The sequence below is a fragment of the Camelus bactrianus genome, chromosome 24, assembly GCF_048773025.1.
Source record: "Camelus bactrianus isolate YW-2024 breed Bactrian camel chromosome 24, ASM4877302v1, whole genome shotgun sequence".
In the NCBI taxonomy this organism is placed as follows: domain Eukaryota; kingdom Metazoa; phylum Chordata; class Mammalia; order Artiodactyla; family Camelidae; genus Camelus; species Camelus bactrianus.
Window position 1 is genome coordinate 308,448 of NC_133562.1, and position 16,142 is coordinate 324,589.

The 16,142-nt window shown below is 53.1% G+C and overlaps 2 protein-coding genes across 13 annotated transcripts in view; both read right to left on the reverse strand.

Moving 5' to 3' along the window:
• Nucleotides 1-3,651, reverse strand: part of LDLRAD4 (low density lipoprotein receptor class A domain containing 4) — a 120,648-nt gene extending 116,997 nt beyond the window's left edge. For 3 of the 8 annotated variants that reach the window (XM_045518950.2, XM_045518946.2, XM_074352313.1), the window contains exon 1: nucleotides 2,738-3,173. The gene's annotated coding sequence lies outside the window, so the exon portion shown is untranslated. Of the gene's footprint in view, nucleotides 1-2,737; nucleotides 3,177-3,297 lie in introns of those variants that run through there. The other 5 variants (XM_074352317.1, XM_045518945.2, XM_045518948.2 and 2 more) reach the window with 5 other exon arrangements.
• Nucleotides 3,652-9,306: 5,655 nt separating this feature from the next.
• CEP192 (centrosomal protein 192) overlaps nucleotides 9,307-16,142 on the reverse strand; it is a 70,548-nt gene continuing 63,712 nt past the window's right edge. For 2 of the 5 annotated variants that reach the window (XM_074352321.1, XM_045518941.2), the window contains 3 exons: nucleotides 15,542-15,671; nucleotides 15,023-15,081; nucleotides 9,307-9,739 (listed from right to left, as the gene is read on the reverse strand). In XM_074352321.1, coding sequence (XP_074208422.1) covers nucleotides 9,601-9,739; nucleotides 15,023-15,081; nucleotides 15,542-15,671 — 328 coding nt within the window. In that variant the 3' untranslated portion in view covers nucleotides 9,307-9,600. Of the gene's footprint in view, nucleotides 14,500-15,022; nucleotides 15,082-15,541; nucleotides 15,672-16,142 lie in introns of all 5 variants that reach the window. The other 3 variants (XM_074352322.1, XM_074352323.1, XM_074352324.1) reach the window with 3 other exon arrangements.

Sequence of the window (16,142 nt, forward strand, 5' to 3'; positions counted from 1 at the left end):
TAGAGTTTTTATTCCAGAAAAGTCAACCATTTGGCACAGAGCAGCCTTATTTTTGTCCGGGAAAGCTCTCCGCTGCCAATCAAGGGAGAAATTATAGCTATGTTCTTCGTAATTTCCAAGACTGTCTGGAAAACAAGCTTGGTGGAAAGAAAAGTCCTTACAAAAACAGCTTAAAAGGCCAAAGTACCATTTTTAGTCGAAATTCAAAGAAAAGCAATCCATACTCAAATCACAGAGACAGGAGACAACACAAACCTTATTTTCAAGTCCTCCTATAATAGAGGAAAAAACAGTATTAACTGGAGATGTGAACCTGGTATTTCTACAGCAATTAATACTGCAGGTGCTTGCCTGTGTCCTCTAGTTGCCTGAAAATCAAGCAAATAATGCCACCAAAAAAATCTGCCTAAGACGTGGCAGGTCCTGTGGCCTAAATCCTCAAATGGAGGCAGAAGCTATACGTTGCTATTTTAAAACTCAAGCTCCACCTTCCATGCACATGCATTGTATAGGTCACGGTGTCACTCCAGACTAACACATCCCATGGAGGCAGAAACGCAGTTTGACGTCAGAAAATACTGGCTTCCAAGAGAGTGTCCTGAGCCCTAAAACAGGAGGGAGAGGAAGCTGGAGAAAGGCTGCTTGAACCTCCACCGCGATTCTGCACTGTCCACATTTAATAGCTGTACGTCTCTATAAAGTATATTAAACACGTCTAAAAATGCTCCAGGTAAACATGGAGTGAACGTTTCATTTCTTTCTTCTGTGCTAATTCTCACCCAAAGGACAGACACTTCACGGAGCCGCTGTAAGCCGAGATTCATAAGAAAGATGGGAAGACACTTGGCAAGTCACCAGGAAGATCTGACCCGGCACGGCTGCCAGCGTCCCTGCCCCGAGCCCTGAGGGCTTGGGTTTTGCGTGATGACACAAAGCCGTCACCTCCTGCCCGGATCCCAGGGTGACAGCACAGGGACCTGGAGGAGCTTAGGGGTCCCCGCTGGACCACAAGCCAGGAACCAGGCACAGGGCGCCAAGTCATCCTCACCTCCCTCCACCCCGTGTTGGGCGGGGAGGTGCCCCTCCCGCAGCCCAGAGGAAAAGCAGACAGCGTCCTCTGGGCTGCGGGCTGCTCGGCCAGGCTGCTAAGTGACTGAGACTACACACAGTCCCACACTGTAAACACCTCTGCAGGCGGGCAGGCCCTGCTCTCAGTGCCAGGCAAAAGAACTATTCTTAGAATGCTGTCAGCAGTTGGGGGGAAATAAATATTTGTCTCTGGATGTATATACCCTGGCGGGTGGGGGGTGGGAGACTCTGAATCTCAAACGATAGGCCAACAAATTGGCACAGAATCCCTTGGTAAGCAGCTGGCACTGGCTGGGTTCCTCTGCAGGACTGTGGTCATGCAAACTGAGCCCCAGAGAGGATTCACGAGACAGTCTGGAAACCCTGCGGGGAAAGTCTTCTCCATCGTAAATATAAACCTCCACAAACTAGAACCACAGCAAGGACTCTTCCAGGGGAAGCAGCAGAATGTTAGGAAATTAGGGGGGTCTTTTGAAACAAGAGAGGAAGGCAGCTTCCGGTCCACTGCAGCAAACCCCTTCCTGGCACCCATAGTCTCGGCCCTAATTCCTAACACTGTGTTCAACGCCAGTAGCAAAGTGAAGCTCTTAAAAGAGCTGAGCTTTCAACAATCATGAGGAATTTACCCCCATGTCTTAAAAAGCTCTTCTTTGCAAGGGCCATCGAATGGCACTCAAGGGTTGATGGGAAACCGAAGATCATAATTCAATACATGTACAAGGATAATATTTAGATCAACTCCCCTGGTCCTGGAATGACTCAAACTGGACATAACGACCCTACACTGAAGGTAACTCCAAGAGAACTGTGCAGAGCACGAGGGCGGATGTGCGCACGACAGTACTGGCAGTATCAATCCGGAAAAATGAATAACACAGATGCAAATGCAGGCAGGACTGCACGCAGTGGCAGCTTCCCATTGCAGGCTGCTGTCTAACACTCCAGGGGAGGGGCCTTTTAAAGGGAATCTTCCCAGTCGAGCCCCAAGAAGCACCAGCCTCCAGCCAGCCACGGGACCACACATTTCCAGGAGCCAGGGCTGCTCACCACGCCACCCACCTCCGCTGCAAAAAGCCTACTAACGGCAATTCTGGAATCAGCCCTGTACAGATAACCTCACCTCATCCCGCCACGCGTAGCACACAGTAGGCCATCGACAATATTTATCACAATCATCACTGATACCTAGAAAGCATCACGGAACTGCACCCTGGGATCCAGGGATGCAAAGCTGCCGACATACTCAGAAGAGAAAGAACTAGATGGCGCACATAGTAAGAGAACAGAAGCAAATCAAAAAGTATCCAATTCCAGCTCATTAAAAGAGTCCCTGGGGAAAACAAAAACTCAAGCTGGTTTTTGTGTCCACTGGCACTCAGCAGTCACCCTTGCGCCCGGGTCCCTACTCGCCGTGAGTTTCTGGCTGTGCGGAGGGGCGCACCAACCCGGGAAGCGGCCCCCACCCACGCGGCTTCTCAGGTGCCACCCACACGCCACGGCCCCCGCGGTCCTCCAGAAACCTCCGTGTCATTGGAAGCCTCCTCCTTTAACAATTAAAAAAAAAAAAGTTTAAAAGCAAGCCGATGCCCTCGGGGCCAGCACGGCGAGCTGCCCAGCCCAGAGCCCAGGTGCTCTGGCGCGCACTTACAGGGCGTGCCCGGCCCCGGGGCGGCCGGCTGGGGTCCCAGGAAGCGTCCTCCGCGCTGCGCCCCGCAGCCCGCACAACAAAAGCAGGGTGGCCCGGCTGGGTGCTCGTCGCTTCCTGTTTATTCCGCCGCGAGGGTCACAGACGCTCAGCACACGCCCGCTTCCTGCGGGCTCAGGGCGCAGCCTGAGCGCCGGCAGCGCCAGGACCAGACACTTGCCAGCCCCTGCGGGTCAGCGCGCGGGGTGCCCGGGGACGCGGAGTCCAGGACGCTCCCGCCCCCGCAAACTCCGGCAGGTCCCGCACAACCTGCCCGCGGAACCCGTCCCCGCCTGCAGCGGCGCCCAACCGCGCGGGGCCCCGGGAAACCGACAGCGCGGTGGGGGCCGCGCGCCCGCCCGCGCCCGGGACGCCTCCGGGACTCGCGGGTGGGCGGCCCGCCGACGGCGCCGGCTCGCGGACGTCCCGTTCCGGCGTCCTGTCCTCCCGCCCCGCCCCCGCCCGCGCGGCGCGGAACTTGGGCCAGACGCCTCGATGCCCGCAGCACCCGGGTTGGCACTCACCTGCGGCGGCGGCGGCGGCGGCGGCCCCGGAGCGCAGGCAGCGGGCGATGCGGGGGCGGCGGGGGCGCGCGGGCCTCCTTCAGCGCCGGGCTCCCCGCCCCTCCCACTCTCCCCGGGCGCGCAGCCGGTCTGGCGGCGGCGGCGGCGGCGGCGGCGGCGGCTCCTCCCCGGCTCGCAGGGGATCCCCGGCCCGGCCCTCCGGCCGGCAGCGCCGAGCGAGAAAGCGGGGACTGGGCCGCGGGTGCCGCCTCCGCCTCCGCGCCGTCTGTCTCCCGCGGGCCCGCTCGTCGCTGCCGCGTCTGCCTCGCAGTCCGCCGGCCTCTGCGCCCTCCCCATCCCCCTCCGAGTGGGACCGGCGCGCGGCCGGGCGGGGCGGGGGCGGGGTGGGCCGGCCGGACCCCGAGCGGGCCGCGGGCACCGGGCTGGGCGAGCGGGCGCCCAGGCCGCGGGACCCCCGCCTGCGCACGCGGCGCGGCTCGGGCCTCGCGGGGCGCGCGCCTACCGCCGGCCGGCCGGGGAACTCCACGCAGGCGCCGCAGGGCCGTAGGGGTTGGCGCGGAGGGGCCGCCCGGGCTGCGTGCACCTGGGCAAGCCGGCCTTCGGGAACCGGTCCGACACGCACAGTAGGGCTGCAGGGCCCTCAGTGGGCCGGGCCGAGTGAATCCTCCCGACCCCACCTGGTGAGACCCTTGGGACCCCTGCACTTTATAAGGGAAATGGCTCCCGACCGGAAGGTCAGCTGGATTCTCCCCACTGCGACCCCTTCTCCTTGGAGGACGCACTAAGGCCTTGAGGACTTGAAGTCAGTCCCCCGAATGCAGACAATACACGCGTCGTCCTCCAGAGGTACTAGCGTTCACATCAGCCGACCTGACCGTCTTTGAGAACCTTTGAGAACCGCGTGGTTCCTGCCACAGCGCGTGGGTACTTTAACCCAGTTTACTACAACCACCAAAATCAGACAGCCCCCCTCTGCCAAAATTAACCCCCCTGCAGACATCTCAAAACACACCGCCCTGGGGGTTCAGGCGGGGTCTAACAGGGGTGCAGCCAATGAAAAGGGTAACAGTTTTCAACATCTCCTGCCAAAAGTTGACCGGCTCATACTTCCATAATATCAGAGAAAAGAATGTTTTGAAATCTACAGTAATTTGTCAGTAACTTTTCAGTGCAGTGTTGCCTTAATTCAGCTTCCTTTAAAGAGTCCTCAGTCCTCCTCAACAAAGATAAATTTGATTAGTGCTCATAAGTGGCATAACATACTGACCACCACTTGTTGAAAGCCATGCGCCAGGCCCTATAGTAAGTACTTCACGTAGATTGCCTAATTCAGTCCTCACAGTAACTGTGGCAGCTATCGCTTCCCCATTTTGCAGATGACGAAGTTGAGGCTCTGAAAGATTCAGTCGCTTGTGCCCAGACCACAAAGAGATGGGTGTAAAATGCCTACACACGAGGGAGTTGAACTGCACTGCCACCTACCTACCGCAGCTCTGACATCCCTTCCGACCAGCTCGGCCCAGCAACGAGGGGCTGCAGACTCCCAGGCCCAGGCCAGCAGAGGAGCACTCAGACCAGCAGGACGATGCCACGATAAACCTCTTTCAGTGAGCAGTGAGCAGATACCTGCCTGGCACAGGGCGTCCAAATCTGACTAGCAAACACCTGGCAGTTTCTGTTTAACGTGCTGCTCTAACAGCAGCTCCCAGGCTGTGAGGTTGAAGCAGCTGTACACTTCCCTTGGCGAGGGAGAAAGAGAAGTGGTTTTTTCCTTCTAAATCTGAAACTGCCTGTGGACAGTGAAGAAAATTATTTTTTCCAAGAACACGAAACAGTGTGTTCTGTTTCATAATTTCCTTGTGTTACGATTCAACCCTCTTCCACTGAGACCTGAAATTTTAAATCTTAACCTCAGCTTTAACAGGTGTGATGAATCTTAGTTCATGTTGCATTCCCTTTTCTTGTTGTCTCCCCTCATCTTTAACTAGAACCTGCAGGTCTGTTTCTGGGAAACAGCTAGGGGAGGAAGCTATTCTGCCTTCTCCACTCTCTTCCTCGTGTTTGCTTTCCATTCCAGCCACACCCTCCCTCCGGCCCCCTCCACACTCCTCTCAGCAGAGGTGCAGGCACCTAGAGGTACGGCTGCTCTGTGTAAAATCCAGCACAATTGAACGCTGCTAGTAACCTCTTGCATTCAGGCTGAGGGCCAAGGTGAGGGCCCAGGAGAACGGGACTTTGTTTTGCCCAGAAGAGTGGAGCATGTGTGTCCCCAGCGCACAGAACTGTGCCAGACAGTCATGCAGGGTAAGACAGAGAGAGACTGGGGGGGTGAACGGAGCCTAGACTGCAACAGACAAGTAAATAACAGGTAAAATATCATTAAGTTGCGCGGAGATCAACTAAAAATGCTTTCAAGGCATGAGATGTGAGAAAATTTTTTTCTCAGTATTAATCACAGTTTACCTAGTGTCGATTCAATCTCAACCATGCTTAGTCCTTAGAAGAAGGTCAGTCATTTTAAAGAGACAAAAACAGAAGGGTAAACGTAAGCAAGTGTTGAAAAAGGGACTCTAAGGGCCCCAAACGACCACGAGAATGTGAATCAGAGAATATAACTGTTACTCGGGTCTCATTTTGGATGAGACTTAAGCAGAATGACCCACCCTGCTCTTTGCACCTGTTAATTTAAGTACGTGGAGGAGAGGAGCTTGCGTGAGGAGAGCTCCACCGGGAAGCAAGAGCCCCGGTCTGGATCAACGCACAGGGACAGAACACGGCTGAGCCCAGCTCAGGAGAGAGGCCTCTGGGGTATCACGGCTCACCACGTCACTGCGCACCGTCACACCGTCTCAGTGTCCAGTCTCCAGTAATCCGGAGATAACAACTCCTGCCTATCAGGATCTGTTGTGAGCTTGGCCATGTCCCCATCTACACGCAAATACCCGCTGCAGGATCCGCCTGCCCCCCCACTCCAGGACCCTCAAACCTCACGCCCCCTTCTATCGGTGTAGGTTTAAAACCACCAAAGACAGGAAGGAAAATATTTTGCAGGTAACTTCTTTTTTCAGCCTTGCTGCAATACTCCCCATGGGCAAAACAAAAAACAAAAACAGTATCTGCTCTCTCTCCTTGGAGGGGAGCACGTAGTGGAAAAGGAAAAATTGTAAATGGTTACCTGAAAGACTGTCCGTCCAGGCACATTTAGGGATGGTGTCTACACGTCAGTTACCCAGAGTGGTGGAATGATTCTTGAGTACTACCGTGATTTTCAAAAACCGTCTACAAGCACACAGCGCAGTGCAGTCCCTCTGTCTACTGAGGCCCCAGCTCCGTTCACAGCTCCTGCCTCTTCTGGTGCCCAGGTGCTGCCCCACTGCCCCCGCCTGCCGGGAACCTCGGCTACTCCCCGAGCCTGGGGCCAGCCCTCTGTGACGCAGCCGCTGCTCCAGCCCCGCCCTCCCCAGTGCTCAGGACAGTCAGCCCCCTACCAGGGCACAAATCGTGGGGGAGCTCTGCGCTCAGCACAGAAACGGCCCCACATGTCCTCAGTCAGCTTCCTTCCACCCCCATCAGCAGCACGTTCCTGTCCAGCCATTGCTTCAGCCTCCTGACACACCTGCAAGGAGAGCCCATGGATGATGCTTTTGGCTCCTGTACCTGACAGTGGCGGGGGGGGGGGGGCGGGGCGGGCAGTGGCAGTGCAGCCGCTGGACCCCTCCTGCCCCCGGGGCCCTGGCTTTTCCTGGACAGCCTGGCTGGCGGAGGCCCAGGACCCCCATGCACACCTCCTGCTTACCTCTCCGGGGATCCGCCCCACCCAGGGTCCACCAGCAGCAGGGGCTCCCGCGTGCGTCCTGCTCCCCCAGTGACTGCCCAGGATCGACCGCGGCTGGCTGGGCCTCACACTGTCTGACTTTTGGTCTTTCCCCACTTTCCCTCCAGACTGCAGGGGTGATACCATTATTATGAAACAATTACCCGCCTTCCTGCCCCCGCCCTGACATCAGCACACGGCCCGTCCTCTCTGCAGCTGACCACCGTCCACACCGTCAGCAGGACTTGTCACAGAAGAGGGCTGCCCTCGCCCACTATTCTCCAACCCACTCCTTTCTTCACTCCTCTTGAATTTTTGCATAACTGACGACTTTGGATCTTTAGTCAGTTAGGGGTAGCTCAGACCTGGGCCCGAGGGGAGACCATCCACACCCGGAAGAATCAAAGGCCAGGCCGGAGCTGACCCTGTGGCCACCCCTCAGTGCTCTCTTCACGTGCAGACTTCACAGAAACAGCAACCCTCTTTGTGGCTTCAGGATGGACATTAAGTAACAAAGGGAAGCCAAACCTGTAGCCCATCTGAAGGTGTGCATGCTGGGGGGGCTAGTAAGCCCCTCCTCCCAAAGGCAGGGTGGGTTCGGGGGGGGGGCGGAGGGGTGGGGCAGCCCTGCAGTTGAGACTGGCCTTGACCTCTCAGATCGGCCAGCCTCCCTTCAGAGGCCTTCCGGGGTGGCTGCCCTCTGTCCTCGCCATGGACACCAGACTGAAGCATTTCACAGCAGAGCGGAGGACCGGCCGCCGAGAGCCCCACAGCCCAGAGAGCCCCCAACCCCCAGCTCGGGGTCTCCACGAGGTTGCACAGGAGGAAAAAAATCAACCTGGAATTCTACTGGATGATTGGAAAGCCGATTAATGCAGGTCTTTCAAGAATCAAAAAAGTTAACTGTATTTCCTTTCTATCCGCTGTCTGCTCCCGTCTCCGCCTGTTCCTGTTGGGCTGTTGCATCTCCTCGTTAGCATCTAAAGCCCCTTTGCTGAAGTGCTGCACCTTTCTTCCCACTTGTCATGTCTTTTGACTTTGGCCATGCGTTTTCCACCCAGAAAAGTTTGATTTGCACATGGGTGAACTTCCCTCTTCCTTTCATGACTGCCAGTCCTCCCTTCACAGTTAGAAATGAACCGAAACTGTTTTCTGCATCTTCTTCTGGGACTTTCACAGTTTCACTTTTAAACAGGTTCTCAGGGAGGTGTCCTGGGATATGCCATCTCTTTCCCCACGTGCCTCATTCACCGCACACTGAATTTCCAGGGGTGTCTGGGTCTTTCGGATCCATTCTGCTCGGTGGTCTCTGCACAAGCTAGTGTCCCCCGCTACCTGCAGGGGCGACAGGGTCTGGAGGGGCGCCTGCAACTCGGCACCGCCTTGGGTGTTTCGGCGCCTGCATGGGCACTGGCAGGGCCTCCCGTCCAGGCTGCCGTATCCTCCAGTGAGATTTCACTTCTCCTCATGCAGACCTCTACACGGTTCTTCACGTGTTTCCTTGCAGGGGTTTACCTGTCCTCCCGTTGCTGTTCTCTCATATGGAAAGACTTGCTTGTGTACCAGCCATGTGTCCATCACGGTACTGAGGTCTCCTTTTGTAATTTTTAAAAGAAAATTCCCTTCGAATCCCAGACCTACAGTGAAGTCACTGTCTCCCACGTTACCTCCTCCCCCACCTGCACACGGCCCTGGGGCAGCCCTGAAGGAGAGGCTGCTTATGGAGCTCCCTCCCAGCGCTGGCTGAGCAGCAGCTAAGGAGCACGGTTCTGGGTAAGACCGAGCACCAGGCCACCCTCCCTGCATCCCAGATGTCACCACGGGAGAGCCCCCATCCCCTGCCACCCGCTGGTGCCTGACGCAGGGCAAGCCTCCCACACCGGGTCCTGCAGTGGCTGCCTGCCAGCTTTGGTAACAATAAACGCTGCCTTAAAACACGTCGTAACCTCTCTGATGTGCCTGCACAGAACGTGGAGACCTCCTCACTCTGGAGAAAGACAACTGCTTTCAAAGGAAGCTTCTTTTCTACTCTGGGCAATTAGCTAAAACACAGAAAGAACAGAGGAGGAATTTCTTAGGGGAAAGGACCCTGTAATGGAGGAGGAAAAAATCACAGAGCACGCCCGAAAGACTGGAAATAGCAGAATAAAGTGAAAGTCTAATTTCTATGCGACATCATATTAAAAAAAGTCAACTTCCATGAAAAATAAGTTTATTTCTGGATATACCAACTAAAATCTATGCCATGTTTATTCAGAACATCGTAATCAATGCAAAAATAGAACTCTCTTCTCCATGTAAAAGTTACATACTGGAGGCTGGATACATGATGCTTCAGTCAGGTCTTCAGTATTAGCTTCTCAAAACAGAAAAGTTACAGACACCCAGCTTCTCATACAAAATATATACAGAACAATACTGGTAGTGTAGAAAAAATGAAGTTACCAAACCAGAACTTATGTGATTTACTTCACACACAATGCATTTGGTCAACTTTTTTCAAAAGCTTCACCAACCAGTCGAATGGCGACACTCCTGCCTTCGTCTGTTTGAACCACCAGCAAAGCTTCGAATCTGCCCACGGACCTCGGCCTGAACTGCACGGGCATGTTGATGTAGTGCTGGGCTCTGCAAAGAGAGGGGCCGTCAGCGCCAACACCCGCGGTTCTGAGGAAAGAAACCCACCGGGGTGGGAGCTCTGGTGGGGCCTGTGAGCCTGGAGCCCGTGTCATGTCTGCAGAAGCAGGGACCATCCAGCCAAGAGGGGGCCAAGAGCACGGCCACACCCCTTCCCATGTGACGGGGTGTCAGCTGGATGAACACTGTGATGTCGCAGCACCTGAATAAATGGCTCACGGAGGACGCCTGGGGGCTACATGGGACCAGGAACCAACACTTTTTAGAAAGATACGAGGAAGAGATCATCACCTAGGGCCCCCAAAAGAACCTTTACCCCAAAACTGCTCATCAGCGCTCCTTCTCCATCACCTTCTTCACACGTGACCACTCAACGCGGGGTAAGTGACTGTCCCCGCCCACAGCACACGCATGGCCTCTGCACCCAGCATCTCCCGCGACCAACGGGTAGACGGCCGCCCACAGCCCACCCTACGAGGACCGGCCCAGAGCCACCCGTGGCCGCTCGCAGCTTGGGGAAGGTGCTGGCCTGCTCGGCAGACACGGCGGCTGATGCAGAGCCCCATTTCCACTCTGGAAGTGACTGGTCCACCTTCACAGAGCAGGCAGCCCTCTCATGATGGTGAGGGGCCACGCGGGGCTTCTGAGGGCCTGGAACAGACTGTCCACCTGTGGAGACAAGCTGGCCGCCGCAACCCACCCACCGTGACCTCCCACCAGCCCGGCCAGCCCCGCAGCCTGAGTCGGGGACCAACACACATGCCCACATCTCCATCTCCCCTTCGGACCAGCAGATTCTCAGGGCGGCCGTGGAAGCAACACCCTCCTCCTCCAAGTGGAGAGATGTCATGCTTCTGTGTGAAGACACCAGCTTCCCCTTCACGAAGGCACAAGTCTTCTCCATGTGTCACAGGAGAAGGCTTTTATATGACTAGAGTTCACTCCGTTTGTAAACAGGGAGGACTTATTGCTTTACACACATGGTTTTCTTATTCACATTTCATCAAGTTTAGGTGCTGCCAATCATTAAAGTTGATGCTGGAATCTGTAACACTACGTATTTATCGTAAGTTCCACAATGACAGTTAATGTGGATGAATATAGAACACATCAAAATAGATGACCTTCCACCAGTAAAGTATAAAATTACCTTATTTTAATTTATTTTCAAAGCATAAAAATTTAGGGGGGGGGGTGTAGCTCAGTGGTAGAGTGCAAGCTTAGCGTGCATGAGGTCCTGGGTTCAATCCCCAGTACTTCCTCTGAGAATAAATAAGTAAGTAAACCTAATTGCCTCTGCCCATAGGAAGGAAGGAAGGAAGGAAGGAAGGAAGGAAGGAAGGAAGGAAGGAAGGAAGGAAAGAAAAAAGAAAAAAACCCAAAGCGTAAACATTTAAAAACATTTCAAAGTAAAAACATGTTCAAAGAATATAAAGCAAACAAAATGTATCTTGTGATACTATTTTAAATGACAGCTTATGTAAACTGTCCAAATTTTGCTTAGCTTAAAACCATTCCTCATGTTTCTAAGTTCTTCTGGCTGCTGTGACGTGACCTCGGCTGCACAGGGAAGCAGTGTTGCAATTCAGGACAGCTGACAGTTTTCTAGCCCTGGGATGCACGTCACCAAGTTCAACTCTATAAAAATCTCCCTTTAAATGGCTAGAATGAACACATTTTATATTTTAAAATTGGTTTTTAGTAAGCAAAACGCCATCTCCACTTATGAAAGCAGGATTTCTCGTTAAGGACGCTGTACGCATCACTTCCCATCACGCTCGTGATACTCGGTGGCGGGGGTGGGGGTGGGGGGAGGAGGTGCTGCTGAGACAACTAAGACGTCCAGGGAGGCTCACACGGAAGAAAGACGACAGCAGCTTGTTAAAAAGCTCAGATGATGAAAAATAAAGATGTGATTATGAAATAATTTGACATTTTAATTGCCAAAGTCGTATTTCAAGGAGGCAGTGTGGTATTCTACAAGGTATAGTACCTCCATGGCGACCACCGGCTGCCCACGCACCTCACTGGGCGGCCTCGCCCGGCAACCCACACGGGAGCAGAGGTTGCCACCTGTAACGCTACTGGGACCAAACAGAAACAGGTTCTTTTTCTGCAAACAGTCAAGAACTAGCTGATTTACAAATTTCAGCTGAAATAGGATAAAAAAAAAACCTTGAAAGAAAACTAAGCAAAGAACATAACATCAAAAGAGAATCTGAAGCCACTACGTGTTCCGTGATGAAAGGTGGAAAGGAGTGTTTATCTCCTGAGCAGCCTGCATCACCCTCCAGCCACAAAGCGGGCAAGTGTCATGAAGCCCAACAATTTAACGAGTTGTTGTGACTAACGAGTCTTCACCAAAACTGTAGATGAGCTGAATGCAAACATCGTTTTGAAAAAAACCTGTTAGGCTCTTCAAGGAAATTAAAAAAAAAAAAAACCTTAAGAGTTATTAAACTATTTTTAGAAGATTTAAAAAAAAAACAACTTTAAGATCAGAGCTCCCCCACCCCCAGAAGCTGTGCCGGGGTGTGCTCCTTCACAGGACCTCCCGCCCAGCTGCTTCACCTGTAAAGACACACCTGCAACACCACCGAGGCTGGGGATGTGACCCAGGAGAGAGTAAACAGAAGCAGAGCGAGTGACGCCGTTATGAGAGCGTCCAAGTTCAGGGTAGGTATTTACTCTGCATCCGTCCGTATGCAGCCACTCTCTAAGCGGGCAAGTGGCCCCCGCAGTCCTGTCTCTGTCCTGAGCAGCGCAGCCTTGGTCAGGACCGGGGACGTGGCCGGTCTCGGGTCATCAGGGCAAACATCACGACCGGAGGGACCCACTGGGGGGACCAGAGCTTGGAGCAGAGCAGCTGGAGGACTCGACCGAGCCGTGTTTAACCTCAGGCCCTTCCCCTCCGTGTCCCTGCTGAAGGGGTTGTGCGGGAAATCCCTGCCTTGGAACCGGATGCCCTCCCACTCCCGGGGCGTCAGTGCCAGTGGTCTGGCGGGGCTGGGCCGCAGCGCTGGGGGCCTGTCCTCCCCAGTGCTCCCCGGATGGCACCAATACCCCGTCTCACTGCTGTAACCGCCCGCACCACCAGCAGCGCCCACGTCTCCACACAACACACCAGGAGACTGAGGCTGAGACAAGTCAAGGCCATGCAGCTCTCTGGACACAGTCCTTGTTGAAGCTGCACAACCTGTGCCTGTAGGCGGGGCTCCTGGGGGGCACGCTCCACAGCATGCAGGATGGGGGGTGGAGGGGACGGCCCCCAGCTCCAGTTCACAGAGGTAAAGCCAGCTTCTGAGTCAGCATGCTGGGCTAGAACTCAGAGAGCCCTCAAATGTCTGCACGTGGGCCCCTTCCCCCAGAATGTGACATGGTTCTGGGACAGCCTCCTGGTGCTAAATAGATCCTATGATAATTACAATGGTTTACAGGCTCAAAGACGAAGACGGAAGTATTTTCAGTACTAAGCCCAACAGAACCTGACGTTAAAGTTCTCAGTACATGACCCCCAGCTTGAGATTTCAGCCTTCAGGTACCTCACAGGGAAAAAGAAAGTTAGCGAGACCCCACAACAGTGAGCAAAAGGCAGTAAGCACACACCTGCCAGCAGCTCTGCAACGTGAACGGACTAAGCGCTCCAGCCAAAAGGCAGCGGCCAGATGGACAAGGAGCAAGACCCACACGCACCTCACTGCAGACTCAGGACACAGGGCAGGGGATGGAAAAAGGCGTTGCGTGGCAGCAGCCCAAGTGTCCGCCGACAGATGGACGGGTAAGGAAGATGTCGTGTGTGAGTGTGTGTGTGTGTACACACACACATACAGACACATTTATACACACACATATACATACATACATGCACATACACACACAGACATATATACACACATACATACACATATACACATACATGCACATACCTATACACATACACACACATATATACATACACACATGCATACACACACATACACGTATATAGACACACATTCACACACAACAGAATACTACTCAGCCATAAAAAAGAATGAAATCTTGCCATCTGCAACAACATGGATGGACCTGGAGGGCATTACGTAAGTGAAATAAGTCAGAGACAAATACTGGATGATTTCACTTACACGTGGAATAAACAAAACAAATGAACACACACAACAAAACAGAAACAGAGTCACAGACACAGAGTACAAACAGACGATTGCCAGAGCGGAGGGAAGAAATGGATGCGGGAGATGGAGAGGTACAAACGAGCCCTCCTCGGCATGAAGCACAGCGTAGGGAGCGTGGTCAGCAACAACGCAGTAGCAGCTGTGTGGCGACGCGTCACACCAGACTAGCTGAGGTCACCACTTTGAAATATACAGAAACAGAAAGGCACAGAAGTACAGACTAATGTGGTGTCGTGCTCAATTACACTTCAAAGACAAACGAATGCAGAGAAAGATCAGGTTTGCGGCTGCCAGAGGCGTGGCGGGGGGCTGGATGAGGCAGACAGGAGGTCAAAACTCTCCATTACAGGATAAATAAGGACCAAGGGTGTTACGTGCCACAGGACAGACACACTGACACTGCGCATTAGCAAAGCTGGTAGGAGAAGTCCCAGCAGTTCTCGTGACACACGCTTTTCCTATTTAACTGTGTCTCTAGGTGAGCTGAGGTGGTCGTCATTCCCTGGCACCTGTGAGGCAAACCACGCTGCACACCTTACCCTTACCCAGTGCTGCACATCAACTACACCAACAAAACTGGAAGAATATATACATATATGTCTTAAAAAATACAAACAAAACCACATTAAAAAAAGAAAAAATTAGCAAGGACGACAAGAAAGTGAGGCTCTGATTTAAGAACAATACAGGATTATGTGAAGAATGACAACTGGAAAATACGGTAAGAAAAGTTTTCCCAATTAATCTGGGAAGGCTTTTGTCCCAGTTAGTAAAAATTTAAAGCCCTGCTTCTCAGCATAGGGGAAAGTAACATCTGAGGCAGAAGTTCTTCTACAGTTAAATCACTAGAGAATTAGGTTCTTTGTAAGCCTGTGGCAGGCGGCTGGGATCACACAGTAAGTTAAGTCTGGGTCGCCACCCCGCCAGGCACACCTGCGGGCCACGACCGGTCCCCACAGCCCCTCATCTCCCTCCTCCGTGTGAAGACCCAGGCACTCGGTGCTCTGTGCTGCGGCTGGCTGTGACCGGGGAGCCCTCAGTCCTGACCCCCGAGAGGCCCGGCACGAGGACCAGACAGTGCAGTTTCTGATACACTCACCTCAAAGAGTATTTTGAATGTTTGACGTAGAAAGGCTCTCTGGGACTTAAAAACTTCAGCTGGAATTTAATATGAAACACTTTATGAAGTTATGCAAGTTAGGTATTTGTCATACTTAAATTAGCATCCCAACATTTCTTCAATTAAAGATACATTTTGTAAATTTACGTAGATTCACAAAATTAGGTAGGACAATAAATGCTCATGAAAACACATGTAAGGGAATTTTAATGAGTTTACTCTAGTTTTCACTTGAGCAAATGTTATCCAGAAACGTGCTGGTGTAACAGCGCAGAAGAAAACAAAGCAGAAAGAAGTGGAAAAACGGAAACATGATAAACACTAAATATTTTCAATTTTCAGATAAAGGGTCATAAACTTCCTGTGAACTTCTTTTCAAATACAGTATTAAGGCATTTTAAAAATTAAATTATAACTTAAATCTATAAGATAAGCTTCTAATTATCAGGAAAACGTTTATCTAAGAGTTGAACAAAACCCACACCATTTCCAACCTACCGAGTGTGTGATGAAGGAATTGTTTCGCAGATTGACTTTTAGCGTCCTCGACTCCCCAACTCTCGTCGGCAGAAACTGATACACATCTTCTGGGGCATAGACGCCACGGTGAGTCAGGTCAAGCTGCCTGCTACGGAAATAGGTTTAAAAGTTACCTAGCTAAACTAGTTAAAATCCACAGTAACTTAAACTATTTACGTGTCAACCTATGAGGTGCTGCTTTAACCTGCGTCTTCTGCATGACTCAGCTAACCTATCGTAAAGGCGACTGAACTGACCTGTATTAAGACCAACCACTGGGGCAGGGACTCCGGCGGGGCGCACGGTCTGTCAGAAGTGCCCCGGCACCGGGCCCATCTCACCCTCAGCGCCACGCCCCGGACAGGCTGCCGCCGTCCAGCCTCCATGCTACTGATGGTCACTTCCTCCTGGCAGGCTCACCTCCACCCCAAACGCCTGGCCCTGGACGGCCCTGGCTGCCCTCCCTGGCAACCACATCTTGGAGCCAGCAGCCTCACCACGTGCATCTCAGCTCAGACTGAGCCTCGGCCACATCCAAGCACCATACAACTGTCTCCCTCCCACCCCGAGGACACCCATC